Consider the following 19,782-nt stretch of genomic DNA (forward strand, 5'->3'; position numbering starts at 1 on the left):
CAGAGAGAAAAACAGGGAAAACTGGCTGCCTGCCGTCCACTTGGTCACCCCCATAGGACCCCACTGAGCTCCAGGCCCTTCTCAGCTCCATTGCTCCTCTCTGGACACACTCCAGGGTCTCAGAGTCCCTAATGCTCCGAAAAAACAATAAAGGAAGTTGTCCAAGGAGAGGTGAAAAGAACCTCATCACTTATTCACTGCAGGGAAACATCTTCAGTTTGGGAGGTAAACGGAAGAGAAACGGCTGCATAAAATGACAGCTTACAGACAGGAGGAGGCTGTCAGGTGTCACAGTGTTATTAAAGGCCACAAGAGCACGAAGGGAAGGAGTGCAAGAGTGGGATTAGGGCAGGGGAGCTCCTGAGGGCTGCCAGCAGATCTGCAGCCTGCGTTCGATCTGTGTGAAACCCACATGGCACAGTTTGACTTCAGCACATTGGCACATCCTGAGCACAATGGAGTTATTGGTGCGAGGGCAGTGCCTGGGGGATCCCAGCTATTCCGTGCTGTGTAACAGCAGCAGAAAACAGCTGCAGAGAAACCTCAGAGTGCTCTGTGAGATCTCAGCTGCAGCTCATCTTGGGCTGTGGAGTCTGAGCACAGGGACAGCAGAAATCCATCTCCTGTCCTGCACTGAGCTGGGCCCAGCAGGGCAGGCAAACCAGGGCCTGATCTTTGGGAAGGCTCCTGATGTGGATGTGAGTTAGAGCTCAAAGATGAGTGTGATTCCACAATCATTATTGTCATCCTACAGACTCCACGTTACACAAAGCGGAAGGCACTTAAACCTGCCCTAAAAGCATCATTGCAGTGGGAATATCACATCTCACCTGTGATTCACGGCCTTAAGCCCTGCAAACACTCCATTCTATGTGATGTCATTATACCTACCTATATTGCTAGCATGCTGTAGATTCGGTGCACGACGACTTTAAAAAGACACATTTAAGGCTTGTCTCACAGAAAGGAAGAAGTGACCATGAAATATTATTATTTCATCTGAGATGTACTTAGTTATGGAATGGAGCACTGATGAATCACGAGGCAGCTCTGCTCCGAGCATCGTGCAGAGGAGCTCATGGGCTTCTCTGGGACTGCAAACCTCCCTCTGAGGAATCTTAACTGCAAGAAACCTGGCCTGAAGGTTTGGTCCCCATTCCCAGTGTTGTGACAAGAGTCACCTCAGTTCTCTGTTACTTTACTTCAGATAACCCCACTGGGTGACCCTTGTGTTGGTCTCTTACAATTGGATCTAGGAGGTACTGGCTGCCTGTGTTTATGATGAAAGAGCAGCAGTGATGTGGGTCTGTGTGAGGTCACAGTCATTGCTGGGTTGGGAGGGTTTGGCCCCCAGCTGTCGAGCAGAGCTGGTGCTCTGGTGAGCGTGCTGCACACAGACACTGAGCTGTGAGCGTTCCTTGTTGGAGATCATCCTTTGGGAGCCCACTGCAGGCACCGCTGCGGCGTGTGTGTGAGCTGGGCACAGCCCGGACTGACCAGGCCAATAAGGTGAGCTGGGTTTGGTGCTGGGCGGCTGCTGGAAGGAGTCTGAGCAGAACAGCTGGGCTGGGGAGGAGCTCCCAGCTCAATGGAGGCCCTTCCGAGTGGCTGTTTGCAGGGGAAATTGATTCCTTGTGAGATTCTGTCACACGTTTTGGTGAGGATGATGAACTGCCATTACTGCCCTGTGTGATGCTGCAGTGCAATGGAAAGCACAGCAGTGATAACAGGGTATCAAAGTCCTGGGCTGCAGCAGGTGAGGATAAGCCCGAGTGCAGCAGCTGTGGGCACAGAAAGGAAGGAAAAAACTGCTGACCATTGGAAGGGCTCAGGCAGGCAGTGATCTCCAGTCAGACACCCTCACCTGCACTGCCAACCCTTCAGTGATGTCTGGGAGGGGTTTGCATGTGCCTGAGCTGCCCTGGGTTGGCCCTGCCATCCCACCAGGTGCTCAATCTCTGCTTCAAGCCGTGACTGAGCATCGCTGCTACAGCCCTGCAGAACTGCTGCTGGTCCCCAGCCTTTGTTTTAGACATTAGAAGGGAAGGAGAGCACAGACTTCATGGAGTGCAACTTGTGCTTTATTGACCCCCGGATCCAGCACATTTTTAACAGAACCCCCTGAAGTCCTGGTGAGATCCAGATGCTGAGCTGGGCCGTGGGCTGTGCAGTGACATCACAAGCACAGTGAGCTCACAAGTGCTGCCTGGGGCCGCGGCTGCCACCAGTGAGTGCCAGAGCAGTGAGTGCTGCGCAGAGTGTGGACACGCTGTGTCAGCCCTCGTCCCAACTGGCAGTGACGGTGGTGGTGGCTGCTGGTGCTACCTGCTCTCACTGACGGTGTTGCCCAGCCATTGCACTGGTGTGTTAGCTGGAAGGGAGGAGAACTGCAGCTGTGCCCGGGTAAGCCAGAACTGGAGGTTTCTCAAACGTGTGAGTGGTAGCACTGCATCCACTGCAGCTGCAGCAAGGGTAGATGATGGAGTCCTTCTCATGGCAGGAACACAAAATGTATGCTGCAAGGTATATAACTGCTGGTGGGATGGAGAACAGCACTTGCTGGGGAAGTCATGGCACTTAGACACACATTGGTTCCAGAGCTGGCACAGTTCTTGCAACCAGCTGCTTCCAAGGCATTGCCCTCCTCGAGAGCCCAAACTGCATCAAAAGAAAGCTGGGAAAATGCTTATTCCTCATGATTCTTCCCTTGTAGGCACTTCCTGTAGGGTTCCGGTCCGAGAGGACTCTTTGGGGATCCAAGCAGTTCGAGCACAACTGTCTCTTTGCAAGAGCAGGGAATTCCTCTGGAGATAACCCAGACGGGCTCTAAGAATTTCACCATGTCTCAGCAAAGAGGCGACTGCTACTTCTACTTCTACTCCACCTGCACTAAGGTACGGTTGACTTTCTTCTGCCTGGGTTTTCTTCCATTTCCTCATGTTGAAGAGAAAGGGGTGGAGCAGGGGAGACCTGCTGGTGATGTTACCCTCATAGCGCTGCTAACAGCCTGGGCTAATGGCATGGACACGTTTCAGGCTGTGCTCTTATTTTCCTGTGGTTTCCTTGTGCTTGCAGGGAGACAGCTGCCCCTTCCGCCACTGTGAAGCGGCTCTGGGGAGCGAACGAGTCTGCAGACTGTGGATGGAGGGCGGCTGCTCAAATAGAAACTGCAAGTTCCGTCACATGAGGATTGATGTGAGTGTTTGCCTAAAGATGTGCTTTCCAGCTTAGTCTACAACACCACTTTTCATGGCTGTGGTTGGGCTGAATGCACTTCTGCAGGCTGGATATGTTTGCTGTGAAAATCTTACTGGTTTCTGTTTCTAGAGGGGACTGGGAGGAGGTAAAGAAGGCAGAGAATTCAGTGCCTTAGGTATATCACAGCGGGAGATGTTTGCATTAGGAGCCAAAAGCATTTTCTCCCCAGATGCAAAAAGCTCGCATTGCTCAGCCTCCTAAAGCTGCTGGAGCTGGGTGGTAGGAGAGAGTGGCACTGCCCTCCTGCCAGCAGGGCTCGGTTGTGCCCTATCGGGCCTTCTCCGTCCTGGATTTCTCCAGAGCAGTTCGTTCTGGCTGCTTGGAGTAGTGAAAGGAGGGGCAGGAAATGAGGGTACAGAGCTAAGGCTCCACACAATGGTTTCTGATGGCTGTTGGAGCACGGCATCTCCCTGCAGACCTGATGTGCCTGTTTCCATGGCCCTTCCTTTCCTTCTCTCTGCAGAAGCAGCGCAGTTTGATTCCCTGCTTCTGGGAGAACCAGCCCGGAGGCTGCCAGAAACCACACTGTGCCTTTCGCCACCTGAAGGAACGCGGTGGGAACAGACCGACTGCGCCGCTGAGCCACAGTGAGTGTCCGATGGCGTGAAGCATGAAAGGCTCAATTCTGAATGTCAGTTCTGAGCGGGTGCAGGATGCATGTCACCATTCATTGGGGAGGCAGGGGAGAGTCGTGATAGTGAAATATCCGTCTGTGCTTTGGCTGTCAGAGCAGCGCTGGGCTTTTTCTGGAGTGAAGAAGATGCACTGCAGGTCTGTGCTGACTGCACAGCATTTGGGCAGCGGAAGGCAAATGTAACAAACAGTGCTTGAAAATGTGAAGCTTGTGGTTGACTGTGCTCAAACCTGCCCCCAAAGAGACGCTCATCAATCATTCCTTGTTTCTTTTCTGCCAGAAGTTGACACCAGTGGCCTTCCTCCAAAGAGCGGCCTTGCAAAAAGTCTGGGGAACCAGACAGAGGTTGACAAGGGACCAGAGAGAGGTACAGATACTCAACAGGCTCCTGGGTTTGATGCACTGTTTTTCTACTGAGATCTGACTGTTCTTTCCCGGGACTCTTTGCAGTTGACATCCCAGTTTCCTCCCATGGCACAGCTGGACTAAAACGCAAACGGTCGGAGGAGGAGAAGGGAAAAGCAGGGGAATCACCCTGCAAGAAAAGAGTTAAAGGTGAGCACGAGGAGCTCGTTACGGTGCCTCAGAAAAGCAGTGCTGTCATTTTGCATTGCTCTCTGTCAGACTTTTCCTTGCCCTGGATTATTACTGAGTGCAGCTATTGGGTTTCTTTGTTCCTTTGTATGCGTTGTTGGTACACAGAGATGACCGTGTGCAAAACATGGCTGAGAATCCCGGACAGGGCAATGCAATTCCACTGGCCAAATGTATTTAACTTTGTGGAAGGGTGGTGGGACTGATAAGAGAACTTGATCTCTCTTGAGGCGCAGCAAGACAGTACCAGCTCTCTCTTCCTTTTACTTTAGGTGGGCGCAGGGTCTCTGTGAGGCCCATTGATTGGAAAAACACCTTCCCCCCAACGCGGAGACAGAAACGAAAAGCAGCAGAAATTCATCCATCTGCTGCTGAGGACGCGGATGAGCCCCCAGCTAAAAAACTACCAATGGTAAGAGCAGTGGCAAAAGCAGTAGTGGATATGAAAGGTTTACATTGCCCTTGAAGAAAAGGAAGAAATTCCAAGTGTTCTACAGCTCTTCTGTTTCCCTTGAAGGCAGCAGATGTCTCACAAGGTACTTGTGGAAACTCTGACCTGTGCTTCATACTCTGTCTTGTTTCTTCCTAGGAGACTCTTGCTTCAGTCCCGCCCGAATACACCGTGCTCAGCACCGAAGTCATAAAGCTTCCAAGCAGGTGATGACCACAACTTGTTCTTCCTTAATGCCCTTTTCCCATCAGACAGAAGTTCTTTCACACTGGGGGAAAATGGGGTGTTTGATATGTGTCATGGCATAATGCAACAAAGGAAGAGGTCATCTGAGATCATTGAAACTGCTTTGTCAAAACCTCTGCTGAGTTCATGGGGAAAAGTACCTCAGCCAGCAAGCAGGATTTTGCAGAGGAAGATTTCTTGACATGTTTACAGACAAAGCATTGAGGGTGGCAATGTGTTTCTGCTACAAAGCCCAGCCCCTGATTGCCAGACTCAAACTGCTCTACTTGAACAGATGAAAAAGGCACCTGCTGGTTTCCTTAACTCCAAAGGCAGCCGCAGGTTAATCGAATCACCATCCCTATGTGGGTGTGAGGGGCGGGAGGGTCAACTACAGACCTCAGAGCTGAAAGCACATCTCAGAAATGTCACGTAGATTGTTCTTTTCCTTCCCACAAGTCTGGAGCTGCTCCCAGGAAGCCACGCAGACCCCATGGCACAGCCAGAGGAATCCAACACTACATCATGTTCCTCACAAGGGGCAGAAAATTAGCAGCTGAGCTGCACAGGGGCGGGGGAAGCAGCCATCACTGAAGACAACAACCTTGAGGAGCTTCTGATGGAGCTCACAGAAGAACTGGAAGGAGAAACTGATGTGACGTTGAGGATGTGGATGAGCTCCTTCTGGACCTGTCCGACATGACGGCTTAACACCATCGCCTGATTGGACAGTTTAAAACAACAACAATTAAAACCAGCCCTGTTCCTTTCCAGCCCTGCTCCTTTTTGTTGTTACTCTGTGGGTATTTCTGAGACTCTGCACAGAGTCTTAAAGCCGAGTCAAAGCAGTGACAATCAGCACTGACTGCATCCTGTTCTGATTTCCTTGTGGCTCTGAGTTCAGGTCCTGCACCCGCCGCCAGCTCTGGGTGCTGCTTCAGCATCGAGGGCACAAAGCTCCTCTGTGGGCACAGAACGGCGTCCATCCAGGGCTGAAACTTCCTCCTTCCTTCACCCTCAGCAAAACTCTGCCTTGGGCCCAATGGGAGCTCTGCTGTTCTGATTCCTTGGGCAACCCTTTGAGAAGGCAGTAACAGTGGGCTCAATAACTGAGGCTGAAGCACAGCACTCAGGGCAGGGGCTCATGGGGGAACACAACGACGGGGGATTCAGGAGCTGGGGGCAAAGCCGCTGTGCAGGGAGCGGCCCCAGCAGCCGCCGTGGCTTCGTGGTACCCCGGTGGTCGGGGCCTGGGCGGCCTCTGGCGGCGGCATTGCTGGCACAGCCCTTACGTTCCTTTCCATTCCCTCCCGTTCCCCATCCCATCCCATCCCACCCCATCCCATCCCCATCCCATCTCCATCCCATCCCATCCCATCCCCATCCCCATCCCATCCCACCCCATCCATCCCATCCCATCCCATCCCATCCCATCCCATCCCATCCCATCCCATCCCATCCCATCCCATCCCATCCCATCCCCATCCCGTCCCTTTTCGTTCCTCCCCGCCCACCCAGCGGGGAGGATGCGGGATCATCTATGAAGGTGCGGGGCCGGGCAGGGCTGCGGGGTGTCCGTGCTGCAGGTGCCATTGCCATTGCTTTGCCCCATTTTTGGCTTTAGCGTCCTTCTACTCCATCGGATCGGATCGGACCGCGCTCCGCCCGCAGCGCAGCGCACTGAACTCACCACACCAGGTCTCCGAGCCTCAGACTCACGGCCGCCATCTTACCGACACCGCGCAATGCACCACGGGACAGCACAGCACCACGAGGGGCGGGGGCGGCGGAGACGGTGATTGGATAGTAGCGGTCACGTGGGTGGGAGGGCTGTCCTTCTTACTGCATAATCAAGTTTCTGCCAGCCTGTAAGACTTCCCCACGTAGATACCACTTGGGAGGTTTCACAGAAGGAATGGATATTCGCATTAAATTTGGCTTCTTCAGGCTCAGTCACATCCTCATCACACAGCTCCTTTACTAGATTAATGGATTGCTCTTTAAGAAGGATGGAACAAGAGAAAGCAGATATTTAGAAAGAATGTAAAAAACTCTTACATTATCACCCTACTTACTCACGTCAGCATTACTGCACATGAACACTACACCTATCACCTCAAAATGCCTTAAAAATCATTAAAAAATAATAGAAAGAAAGGAATGTTGTTAAGAAGTCAGACAATAAGATTGACAGCCTGAAGAGAGCCCAGATCTTCTGATTCCCAGTTCAACATCCAAATCAAACCATGACCTTCCCATCCCGATATCAAACTCCTCGCATTACAAAATGGAAAAGAGGTTCAATGAAACACGAACACTGATAAATACTTTGGTTAAATACAGCAACTTAGCTCTGAACAACAAGTTTTCTCCTAGTAAAGGTCTCTGTAGCTCAAATGTAATGACTCTACTTAGGAGAAATTCCTTTTCCAGGATGTTCTTGCCCTTATCATTCTAACAGTGGCAAAGCTGGGGACTAAACTCTTGAGTAGTGTGCTAACTCAAATGTCTCCATTTTCTTTATCACACTTAACATCATATATATACCCTAACATTGTATATATTAAAAAAAACCCAAAACCTGTGCTCTTCTGAAACAGACAGAGAAAATGAAGAAAAAGTCAAGCTATGTTTTTATCCCTCAACGTTCAAACACAAATCTGAAGACTAAAGGTAGAAAATCAACCTCCTAAGAAAATAATCTGTTTTACTTAGCAAAAGTAAATCCCAAAAGACAAGCTGGAGATTTTCTGGGCACAAAGGTAGGTAGGTAGGAGTTTTTATTTCTGTCAAAGGTCCTGGTGGTGTTTAACTTCCTTGACATTAAAGCAAAGGATGTTAGCTGGTTTATAACATAATTTAAGCGAAATCATCATCAGAAGCATAGTTACCTTTAACTGTAAGATGGGCACGAGATTCTGCCCTTTATGCTACAAATTCGATTTCTGCTGCATCATTGACTTGGACACGTGTGTAAGTCAGCGAGTAGGTCTTTACTGAAGCAGAGAACCACAGAGTCACTAAGGCTGGAAAAGACCACTAAGGTCATCTAGTCCAACCTCCAACTCATCCCTTCCAAACTGTGCTCTTGAGAGCAAACACACAACTATACTTGGCTTCCTTGAGCAAAGAGCTCTGAGGCACGTGGCCAGGCTGAGCATCACCCATCTGGTTTCACAGCATCACTGCCTGTTCTCTCATGTCAATGAAACCACCCATTCCCCCACATCCACATCCCCACCAAAGTGGAATCTAAACATGGCTTCTACAAGGACTGACCGAATGCGGCCACCGTCACCATTAAAGTACCTGAGACAGAAGGATCACACTCATTGTCAGAAAAAACCTCTTTGGAGAGGTGAACTGACTGCCCTGGTCACCCCCACTTTGGAAAGAACTGCACTCATTTCCTACCTGCTCCTGGCAGTGTGGGATGGTGGGATAGCATCACACTTCCCACACTAAGCTTCCCACCATGTCACTTGTTCCACCCTAACCTCAGTCCCAAAACAAAAGGGGAACTCCCTTCTGAACTTTCTTCACTTCATTTCAGATGTCCTTTCTGCTTGATCTCCAACCCACAACCCACTCAGGAGAAAGATCTCCCTCTTACACCCTACCATCTTGCCACATTCTGATGTTGTCATCAGCCTTCAGCTTGTCGTCATCTTTGTACCACTGGCTCTGAACCTCATCGTGTGAAATCTCACAGACAAAAGATTCACTCCCATATTCATTCACTTCCACATCTTCCAGTGGTTTAACAATCTTGATATCTCCAGCTGTGAAACACTAGAGATATATTTGTCAGGGTATTTCCAGAACTGAGTGCAGCATCTTTTCCTTACACATATTTGCTTGGAAAATAAGTAGGATTATGTTTTATTCTAAACCATCATCCATTCCTGATTCATTTCTCTCTTCAACACGGTAAATGCATTATTGCCTTTGAACTTAAAGATAGACTTACTAGCTACAATGGAGCTCCCTGCAAACACTTTTCACGGAAACCAGAATCTCATTTATTCTAAAACTCTTCAAGCAAAATTAAGGTTAGAAAAACAATAGGATGGAATGAATCTTTAAGGTCATTTAGTTCCAATGCCCCTGCTATAGGCAGGGACACCTCCCTCCAGACCAACTCTTCTTAACAGGGTCAAGGCTTCTCTCAAATCATTCTCCTCTAAGCCTGTGCCTGTGCTTGGGATTGCCCTGACCCAGGTGCAGGGCCTTGTATTTGGCCACACTCAAGTTCATGAGGCTGCCAAGGGCCCACCTCTCCAGCCTGTCCAGGTCCCTCTGGGTAGCATCCCTTCCCTCTAGCACATCAACAGCACCGCTCAGCTTGGTGTCATCTGCAAACTTGCTGAGGCTGCATTTGATTCCACTGTCCATGTTGCCTACAAAAATGTTAAATAACACTGGTCCCAACACCACCCTCCACCTGGACACTGAGCTATTGACTGCTGCTCTCTGAGTGTGACCATCCAGACAGTTCCCTATCCTGCAACTGGTCCATCCATCAAAACCATTTTTCTCCAGTTTGGTGACCAGGATGTCATGCAGGACGGGATCAAATGCTCTGCACAAGTCCAAGTAGATGATGTCAGTTGCTCTCCCATTATCCACTGATGCTGTTACTCCATCATGAAAGGCCACCAAGTTTGTCAGGCATGGCTTGACCTCGATGAAGCCATATTGGTTACCACCAATCACCTCATCATTTTCCAAACAACAAACCTGTCTGAACCATTGGCTTCTCTGCATGCTCATCACTAGTCTCTCCTTAGCTTGTGTGCCCACAATGTATGGGGAATGTCAGCCACAAATCTTACCTAGGGGACGTCTTTGCTTCAAAATCCCTTGAACATCACACAATCCATTTTAAATCTCCAGGTCTGCACTTATTTATGTCAGAATCAGACCATATTTCTGTGCTGCTATTTCCCTTTCATTCTGAAGGGCTCGGATACAACTTGGATTAACCTCAGGAGCAGAGTTCCTGCATAAAACAGCCAGTACTGAAACAGCAACCCAACCTGGTTGCAGACTGAGAGAGAAAATGAGAGTTCACCACTTGTGAATAATGAGACTTCTGTTATTTCCCTGGGAAGTAATGCCCCCTTTTTTACTTTGATGGAGCTCTTTCCTATCCTAGAAGGGAAAATATCAAGTCAGATCTCCATGAGTCCTTCCATCTCTGCACTGAGCAAAGGCAGCCTTCAAATCTATGCTTAATTCACCCACTCCCCTAGAATTAATGGAACTGTGCTTACTGGCACATATGCTGAAGCTTAAGCACAGTGCAGTGTTTTCAACATGGAGGAATGGCTATAGAAAATTCAGAAATTCTGGCTGACCTATGACAGCTTAAAGCACTGCGGAGGACTGTTAACAAACTCGTTTGGACATCATCTTGAATAAATAACGTTATCCCCAAGTAAGGGAAGGAACAACTGAGCACCAGGGAGGTACACAAAGTGCCAGAGCAAATTCTCACACTGTCAGGTGCAAAGAAAACTGAGATTTCACCCTAAAACCCAGTTCACAACAAGGCTACAAAATCCTGGCTGACAATTTCTGTGTTAGAGTTGAAGCTCAAGACACTACTCCAACCAACAATATTTTGTACAGCAAGACCTCAGGAGTTCACAAGAAACCAAAAACAAACTTCAATTTAAACTTGATAAATGAACTCAGGACATAATAACAAAGAGTGCTGATCTGGGCAAGTAAAAGACCATAGAGAAAAGAGAGCAGTGCAAAAGCTATCAGGCAAAAGCTCAGACTCGCATCCCTTGGAAGTGAAATTAAAGGCTCTCATTCATTTCCAGAGAAGTCAGAAAGGAAAATTCCATTACATGCCATACCTTGAACCACTTGATGTCCACCTTGGGCCTGGACAGCTCACACTCAAATGTGACCTTGTCCTTCTGAGTGATGCTAATGTCTGCCAATGGTTTGCTGATTTACAAAGGCAATTCTGAGAAGTAGAAAGAAGGATGTGTATTTAGTTGGGAATGAGGTCTCTAGGAGCATCTGGCATAAAGAATAATGAAAGGCAGTGCCTACTCTCCATGCTTATTAGAGCTTGAAATTAACAACAATAAAACCTGCAGTTTTGAGCCCATTATCATTACTTGTGCTAGGGACAATCATGTTACAACAATCCTCTTCATATTGGAGGGATATTCTGGTGGCAATGGCCCAGTGCATAACATTCTTTGCAGCTGGAAGGAAAGCTGGTTCTGCTGTTCAAGTAATCTGGGACAGGAGCAGGTAATGACACCTTGCACCAACCAATACCGGTCACAGTGAGCCTCCCCGATGAATTAATGCCTTCTGCTTTAAAGGAAATGAGTCCTGCATCTTCAAGGGTCACAGAAGAAAGTGTCAAGGAATGTTTCTTCCCCTGGACACCCATCGTGATATTTGGTGCAGGCTTCAGCCGCACGCCGTCCTTCTGCCAAGTCCCTTCCACATCCTCATGGGACACCTCCACCGAAAAGGTGACAGTTCCCTTCTCAGGGAATTCCAGGGGCTGCAGACCTTTCACCAGCTTCATCTGCCACAGTGAAAGACAATGGGGACAGGTTGGAGATCTCACACCAGCAGCTGAGAAATAGAATCATCAAAGGAATCAGAGAAAGGTGTAGGTTGGAAGGGACCTTTGAGATCATCCAGATCCAACCCCCCCCTGCTGTAGGCAGGGATGCTTCCCTCTACACCAGATTGCACAAAGCCCCATCCAGCCTGGCCTTGAATGCTTGAATAGCATCAGGACTTCCAAAACAAGTTACTTCCCTCTTCCTCTCCCAGGTACAGTATCTGCTAATTAAGCAACTGTCATGGTTTAATAATTTTGTAATTTTTGCTATCAGTATTCCACATCATAACATCATTTAAAGCATGAATAATTTTACTGAATCTGCAACTTACAGAAGAAGACTACATCTCCCAGGGAACAACACGATGGGTCACGGGACCTGGACTCTATATTAACTCTGTCGCAGAACAGACTGACGTTTTTCGAGTTCTGGCGTTCAGGGGAGTGTGTGGGAGCCTTCAGCCGTTCGCCTAGATTCACAGTAGGCCTCTCGGTTACGGGACTCATTCTCTCTCCTATTTTGTCTGATTCGTTAGCTCAATTTTCAATTATATTATATTATATTTTATTATCCTGTATTTCGATATAGTATTTAGTAAATAAGTGTGCCTCCTTAGATCGTTGCCGCTGTTTTCTTTTCCTAATTTACTTTTTCCTTTCGGCCTAGGACCCTCCGGGGCCCACGGCCCCCTGTCATGGATGCAGGTGGATTTTTAGTTCAAACCGTGACAGATTTTGGTGGAGAATGCGGGCAATTTGAGTTGCTGTTTTTCTGTGTTTTCTTCTGTTGCTCTTTTAGCTTTTAACAGAGCTACAAGTTGTTTTTCTTTGTTAAGGAGCTATCTTAGGTTTGCGATTCTGCGCCTGCGAGCTTGACCTTGAAAGTCCAGGCGGACTGCCAATACTCCGGTATATTTTATAAACACTGCTGAGCTTTGTTTTCTTTTAGTTTTTTTCTCTCTATTGAAGAAAAAAGAAAAAAAAAAAAGAAAAAAAAATGTTCCCTCTAGTAAGTTTGTTCTACCAGGGACTGCATTTCATTAGTTCCTCTTTTGTGATGCTCCAAACATATTGGAGCATGTTTAAGCTAGCCACTTTTTCCTATGGAATTGTAAACATGTATAATGATTTGAAAGCATGGTTATCAACGCTTACTTGGTATCTGCATGCAGCTCCAGAGGGAGCAACTAATGCAACTAATGCAACTAATGCAACTAACAGTACAGAAATGGTGGTTTTTGAGCGTGCTCTTCCTTTTTTCTTTGCATCCTTTAAGCAGTCTTCGACTGACCAGTTGTCCCAGTGGACCACACTGTCAATCTTATTAATCTCCCTGAATTTACTGTTGGTTATTGTAGTGATCTCACTCAGTATCTGGATTTATAACCTCAGGAGGAAGTCTTCCCTAGAATTAGAGAATACTGAGTGGCAGGGAGTGTGGAGAGACTTTGGAGAGACTTTTAGAAGACAGACATCTTTAGTGTCATGGAGCTTTACTCCTGAACACTTAAAGAATCCCAAGAGTTTGACCGCATATTTGAGACAGGAATGTTGTGGCTCAGGCAGATCTCAGGAGGCACAAATGACTTGGGGCCTAGCTAATGCTTATCGGGCCTTATTTAATACCATTTGTGAGAGGGAAGTTTTTGATGCTGAGAGAGGGAGTCTCAGGGCTGAGAATGAGAGTCTCCTTGATGAGAGAAATAACCTCCTACAACAACGAGACTCATTCTGGTATGAGAAAGAGAGTCTCAGAGCTGAGAGAGAAGACCTCCTACATCAACGAGACACATATTGGTATGAGAAAGAATCCCTGCAATCCAAACTCAACACTCTTCAGTCCGAGCACAACACTCTCCAGTCCGGGCACGGCACCCTCCAGTCCGAGCACAACGCTCTCCGGTCCGAGCACGACACTCTCCAGTCCGAGCACAACGCTCTCCAGTCCGAGCACAACGCTCTCCGGTCCGAGCACGACACTCTCCAGTCCGAGCACAACGCTCTCCAGTCCGAGCACAACGCTCTCTGGTCCAAGCACAACGCTCTCCAGTCCGAGCACAACGCTCTCCGGTCCGAGCACAATGCTCTCCAGTCCGAGCTCGGCACTCTCCAGTCCGAGCACAACGCCCTCCAGACTGAGAATAGCTGCCCCCAGACTGAGCGCGACATTCTCCCGTCGGAGCGTGACACCCTCCAGACTGATTACAACACCCTCCAGTCTGAGCACAACATCCTTCAGTCCGAGTGTAACACCCTCCGATCTGAGCGAGATGTCCTCCGGTCCATGTACAGCGACCTCAAGGTTCAGTTCGATGCTATTAAGATCGATCGTAACAACCTCCAGACCATGTACGATGCCGTCCAATCTGAGCGCAACACTCTCCAGTTCAAACACGACGCGCTCGAGTCCGGGTTCGACACAATTCAGTCCAAGTACAACGCCCTCAGGGCTGAGTTCGACACCCTGGAGTTCGAGCGCGATCTCCTCCGATCCAAGCTATGCACCCTCCAGTCCAAGGGGAACATCCCCAAGTCTGAACCGTATGTACCACACCTTGACCAACTACCAGGGGCACCAGATACAATGTTGGTTGCCCCTGTAAGAGGGCAAAAAGTAAAACAATTTTCAACTCAGTTAGAGAAAATGCAGAAGGAGTTAGAAGAGCGGAGGGAGTTAGGAGAGCAGGACTCAGGAGAGCAGGGGGACTCAGGAGAGCAGGGGAAGTCAGAAGACCAGAAGAAGTTGGAGGAGCAGAGGATGTTAGAGGGGTATAAGAAGATGATAGAGGAGCAGAAGAAGTATGAGGAGCAGAGGAAGTTAGGAGAGAGGAAAAAGAAGGAGGGTTACCTGGAGGAAGTAATACAAGAGTCAGAGTCAGATGAAGAGGAGCCAAAAGTTAGATTTTCTTTACGAGAATTTCTCGAGTCCAAACTTATAGATGGGGCAGCCTCATCAACACAGTTACCACCATCAACACCTGGGACTCTTGATAGAGCAAAAGGTGAGCAAAGTATTATGACCATTATTGATAGATCTTTAAAACTGAGTGAAATTCGGGATCTAAGAAAGGATTACACACGTCAACCAAAAGAACATATGGTCACTTGGTTACTTCGATGCTGGGACAATGGTGCCAGCAGTGTGTGGCTTGATGGCAATGAAGCTCGCCAACTGGGTAGCATTTCCAGAGATGCACGTGTGGACAGAGGTATTGGCACATGCCAAGATCAGTCCTACACCCTCTGGAAGTGGATGTTGATAGCGGTAAGAGATAGATTCCCCTTTAAACGGGACTTGGAGCCTGAGAAAAGGAAATGGACTGATATAGAGAAAGGCATCCAAACTTTGAGAGAAAATGCTCTGGTGGAAATGCTATACAGCTCCCACTTCAACCGCAATGACCCGAACCAATTACATGATCCTGAGATAGTCCGTGTACCACGACAAATGTGGCGTGACTTTACAAGGGCTGCTCCAGAAAAGCATGCCAGTGCACTTGCATTAGTATATGGCCAAGGGGAAAGGAAACCCCTTGTTAATGAACTAATTGCTAAACTTCAGGAGCTTGAATTATTTATAAGCACTACAGAAGTTAATCGTTATACTTCAGCCATTGTCAAAATAGCTGAAAGGTTAAACAGAATGGAGGGAACACAAAATGATATTATTGACATGTTGACTAACATGCCTGATGTAGATGGATCCATGGTGGTACCAGATGATGGGGACCAGGATTCCCACGATCGCCTATTGAAAAAGCTAAACAACATGAGTTCCTCTCGACCCGTATCATCAAAAATCTCAACCATAAAAAAGAGAGGTCCACATATTCAAGCAAATGACAACAATAAGACACCCCGTATTCAATCAAATGACAACGATAAGACCATACGTTTTGCTTTGTTGTATTTCTTGAGTAATCATGGGGAGGATATAAAGAGGTGGTATAATTCATCCACTTCTGCACTTCAGGCACGAGTGAAAGAATTACAGTACAAAACAACCACCAAGGCGAACTCTTCCAAAAGGGGGAAAGTTCCAGTTGCTGCAAGCCACCGAGGTAAACAATAGAGGGGCCCTGCCCCCAGCCAGGGGGGGGAAAGGGACAACAGAGTATACTGGACTGTGTGGATTAAGTGGCCTGGCACATCTCAACCACAGAAATATAAAGCCTTGGTGGACACTGGTGCACAGTGCACCCTAATGCCCTCAAGTCACCAAGGGACACAACCAATATATATCCATGGAGTGACTGGGGGTTCTCAAGAATTGACTATGTTGGAGGCCGAAATAAGCCTCACTGGTAAAAACTGGCAAAAACACCCTATTGTGACTGGTCCAGAGGCTCCATGTATACTGGGAATCGATTACCTTAGGATGGGATATTTTAAGGATCCCAAGGGGTATCGATGGGCCTTTGGGATAGCTGCTGTTAACACAAACGGCGTTAAGCAGTTGTCAGCTTTACCTGGACTGTCAGATGATCCTTCTGCTGTGGGGTTGCTCCAGGTAAAAGACCAAGAGGTACCAATTGCCACCAAAGTGGTTCACAGACAGCAGTACCGCACCAATAGGGACTCATTGCTCCCCATTCACAAGCTAATTCGCCAATTAGAAAATCAGGGAGTGATAAGCAAAACTCACTCGCCTTTTAACAGCCCCATATGGCCAGTGTGTAAAACCAGTGGGGAATGGAGGCTGACGGTAGATTACCGTGGCCTGAATGAAGTCACACCTCCATTAAGTGCTGCTGTACCAGACATGCTAGAACTCCAGTATGAACTGGAGTCAAAAGAAGCTAGGTGGTATGCCACCATTGACATTGCTAATGCCTTCTTTTCCATCCCATTGGCTGCAAAATGTAGGCCACAGTTTGCTTTTACCTGGAGAGGTATTCAGTATACCTGGAACCGTTTACCTCAAGGGTGGAAGCACAGCCCAACAATTTGCCATGGATTGATCCAAGCTGTCTTGGAACAGGGTAATGCTCCTGAGCACTTGCAGTATATTGATGATATTGTAGTGTGGGGCCATACAGCAGCAGAGGTTTTCCAGAAAGGAAAACAGATAATCCAAATTCTTTTGAAAGCTGGTTTTGCCATTAAGAGCAGCAAGGTGAAGGGGCCTGCCCAGGAAATCCAGTTCTTAGGTATAAAATGGCAAGATGGACGTCGTCACATCCCAGCAGATGTGATTGACAAAATCACTGCTATGTCTCCGCCCACAAATAAAACAGAGACCCAATCTTTTCTGGGAGTAGTGGGCTTTTGGAGAATGCATGTCCCAAACTACAGCCACATAGTGAGCCCCCTCTATCAGGTAACACGGAAGAAGAATAATTTCTCATGGGGTCCTGAGCAGCAGCAGGCTTTTGAGCAGATAAAACAAGAAATAGCCCATGCCGTGGCCTTGGGGCCAGTACAGACGGGACAGGATGTGAAGAACATCCTCTACACTGCTGCTGGAGAGAAAGGTCCCACTTGGATTTTGTGGCAAAGAGCCTCAGGAGAGACCCGAGGCCGACCCCTAGGATTCTGGAGTCGAGCATATAAAGGGTCTGAGGAGCGCTACACTCCGACTGAGAAGGAGATCTTAGCCGTGTATGAGGGGGTTCGGGCTGCTTCTGAAGTAGTTGGGACAGAGGTTCAGCTTCTTCTAGCACCTTGCTTGCCAGTAATAAACTGGATGTTTAAAGGACAGGTTCCCTCCACCCATCATGCTACTGATGCCACTTGGAGTAAGTGGATTTCATTAATTACTCAACGAGCTCGAATGGGAAAACTCAGCCGTCCTGGAATTCTAGAAGTGATCATGGACTGGCCTGAGAGTAAAAAAATTGAAAAACCACCTACAGAAGAGGTATCACGTGCTAAAGAGGCACCACCATACAATGAGCTACCAGAAAACGAAAAGAAATTTGCCCTATTCACAGATGGATCATGTCGTATTGTAGGGAAGCATCGCAGATGGAAAGCTGCTGTATGGAGCCCCACACGACAAGTTGCAGAGGCCACTGAAGGTAAAGGAGAATCAAGTCAATTTGCAGAGGTAAAGGCTGTTCAGCTGGCTTTAGATGTGGCTGAACGGGAGAGGTGGCCAATGCTTCATCTTTATACTGATTCATGGATGGTGGCAAATGCCTTATGGGGGTGGTTGCAACAGTGGGAAGATGATAATTGGCAACGAAAGGGTAAACCTGTTTGGGCTGCTGAACTGTGGAAAGACATTGCTGCCCGAATAAGGAACATTGTTGTAAAGGTGCGCCATGTAGATGCTCATGTGCCTAAAAGTAAGGCTACTGAAGAACATAAAAATAACCATCACGTTGATCGAGCTGCCAAAATTGAGGTGGCTCAAATAGACTTGGACTGGCAGAACAAGGGTGAATTATTCCTAGCTCGGTGGGCCCACGAGACTTCAGGTCATCAAGGAAGGGATGCAACATACAAGTGGGCCAGAGACCGAGGGGTGGACTTAACTATGGACGCTATTGCTCAAGTTATTCATGACTGTGAAACATGCGCCATAATTAAACAAGCCAAGAGGATGAAACCTTTTTGAGGGGAAGGGCGATGGCAAAAGTATAAATATGGAGACGCATGGCAGGTTGATTATATCACCTTGCCATGATCTCGCAATGGTAAGCGTTATGTACTCACCATGGTTGAAGCAACCACTGGGTGGCTTGAAACATACGCAGTACCCCATGCTACCGCCCGAAGCACCATATTAGGGTTGGAAAAGCAAATCCTGTGGCGGCATGGCACTCCGGAAAGAATTGAATCAGATAATGGGACCCATTTTAAAAATTCTCTTGTAACCACTTGGGCCAAAAATCATGGCATTGAGTGGATTTACCATATTCCCTATCATGCACCAGCTTCTGGTAAGATTGAACGATTCAATGGGTTGTTGAAAACTGTGTTGAAAGCAATGGGTGGCGGAACATAAAGAAATTGGGAGAACCATTTAGCAGAAGCCACCTGGTTGGTCAACACTCGAGGATCTAGTAATCGTAATGGTCCTAACCAATCCAGCTCCCTACGTACTGTGGAGGGAGATAAGGTTCCTGTAGTACACATAAAGAGTGTGCTGGGAAAAACAGTTTGGGTCCTTCCAGCGTCTGGAAAGGGCAAACCTCTCCGGGGTACTGTCTTTGCCCAGGGACCTGGGTGCACATGGTGGGTGATGGACAAAAATGGGAATGTTCAATGTGTACCACAAGGGAATTTGATGTTGGGGGAGTGCAGCCAATGATTTTCCTGTAGATATATAGGTAGAGTCTCAGGAAATATTTCAATTAGGTACAGAATAGTTCAATTAGGTATAGGACTTAAGATAGAGTGGATTAATGTTAAGGAAACACTTTTTCTCTATATACCTTAATTAGGCATTCTGTAAGCATGTTTTCCATCTGGACTCTATATTGCACTGGCCATGCATGTGTAGAGCACACATGGAAAGAAGTATAAGTCAAAAGGAAATCTGCTGTGGTGGCTGGGAAAGGATGAGTGCACCTTGATGTGGGGGACGCCCTACTAGCACTGCCTTTCCCCTCTACCGCTGACGTGTTTTTTCCTTTTCTGGCAGTTTTGCCATTTTCTCAAAATTAATAAATAGTAGGTTAGGTTATAGAGTTTTGTTCTCAACTTAGGGATTTGTATGAAATAAATATAAATTGTTGAGGAAAATAAGGTTGCTGATTATTCACAATTATACATATGAGTGTGTATGTATGTATAAACATAATGTAATGATGTAGAATAAGGGGTGGAATGTCATGGTTTAATAATTTTGTAATTTTTGCTATCGGTATTCCACATCATAACATCATTTAAAGCATGAATAATTTTACTGAATCTGCAACTTACAGAAGAAGACTACATCTCCCAGGGAACAACACGATGGGTCACGGGACCTGGACTCTATATTAACTCTGTCGCAGAACAGACTGACGTTTTTCGAGTTCTGGCGTTCAGGGGAGTGTGTGGGAGCCTTCAGCCGTTCGCCTA

General features: G+C 47.6%; 1 protein-coding gene and 1 long non-coding RNA gene across 3 annotated transcripts; both read left to right on the top strand.

Annotated features, from left to right (window-relative positions):
• The first annotated feature begins 658 nt into the window (after window positions 1-658).
• Window positions 659-4,127, top strand: LOC146752846 (zinc finger CCCH domain-containing protein 11A-like). Of its 2 annotated transcripts, none has more exons than XM_085531354.1 (4): window positions 659-1,509; window positions 2,714-2,894; window positions 3,076-3,195; window positions 3,722-4,127. In XM_085531354.1, the coding sequence occupies exons 2-4, from the start codon at window positions 2,841-2,843 to the stop codon at window positions 3,863-3,865; spliced, it is 318 nt and encodes a 105-aa protein (XP_085387480.1). In that variant the 5' UTR covers window positions 659-1,509; window positions 2,714-2,840; the 3' UTR covers window positions 3,866-4,127. The 2 variants fall into 2 exon arrangements, with proteins under 2 accessions (XP_085387480.1, XP_085387479.1); XM_085531353.1 differs by lacking the exon at window positions 659-1,509 and adding an exon at window positions 2,297-2,403.
• A 15-nt stretch (window positions 4,128-4,142) lies between these two features.
• On the top strand, window positions 4,143-5,709 carry LOC146752847 (uncharacterized). Its single transcript, XR_014940414.1, has 4 exons — window positions 4,143-4,447; window positions 4,759-4,898; window positions 5,076-5,143; window positions 5,622-5,709. It is a non-coding gene; the product is annotated as an uncharacterized LOC146752847 (long non-coding RNA).
• Window positions 5,710-19,782: the final 14,073 nt, after the last annotated feature.

The sequence above is a fragment of the Coturnix japonica genome, unplaced genomic scaffold (genome assembly GCF_054131305.1).
Source record: "Coturnix japonica strain WE unplaced genomic scaffold, WE-NBRP24 Scf041, whole genome shotgun sequence".
Taxonomy (NCBI): Eukaryota; Metazoa; Chordata; class Aves; order Galliformes; family Phasianidae; genus Coturnix; species Coturnix japonica.

Bases quoted from the DNA above. Each gene is read 5' to 3' on its own strand.
- LOC146752846 (XM_085531354.1), top strand. From the start codon at position 2,841: ATGTCTCAGCAAAGAGGCGACTGCTACTTCTACTTCTACTCCACCTGC. The intron at 2,895-3,075 runs GTACGGTTGACT...TTGTGCTTGCAG, and splicing joins TCTACTCCACCTGCACTAAG to GGAGACAGCTGCCCCTTCCG. The intron at 3,196-3,721 runs GTGAGTGTTTGC...TTCTCTCTGCAG, and splicing joins TCCGTCACATGAGGATTGAT to AAGCAGCGCAGTTTGATTCC.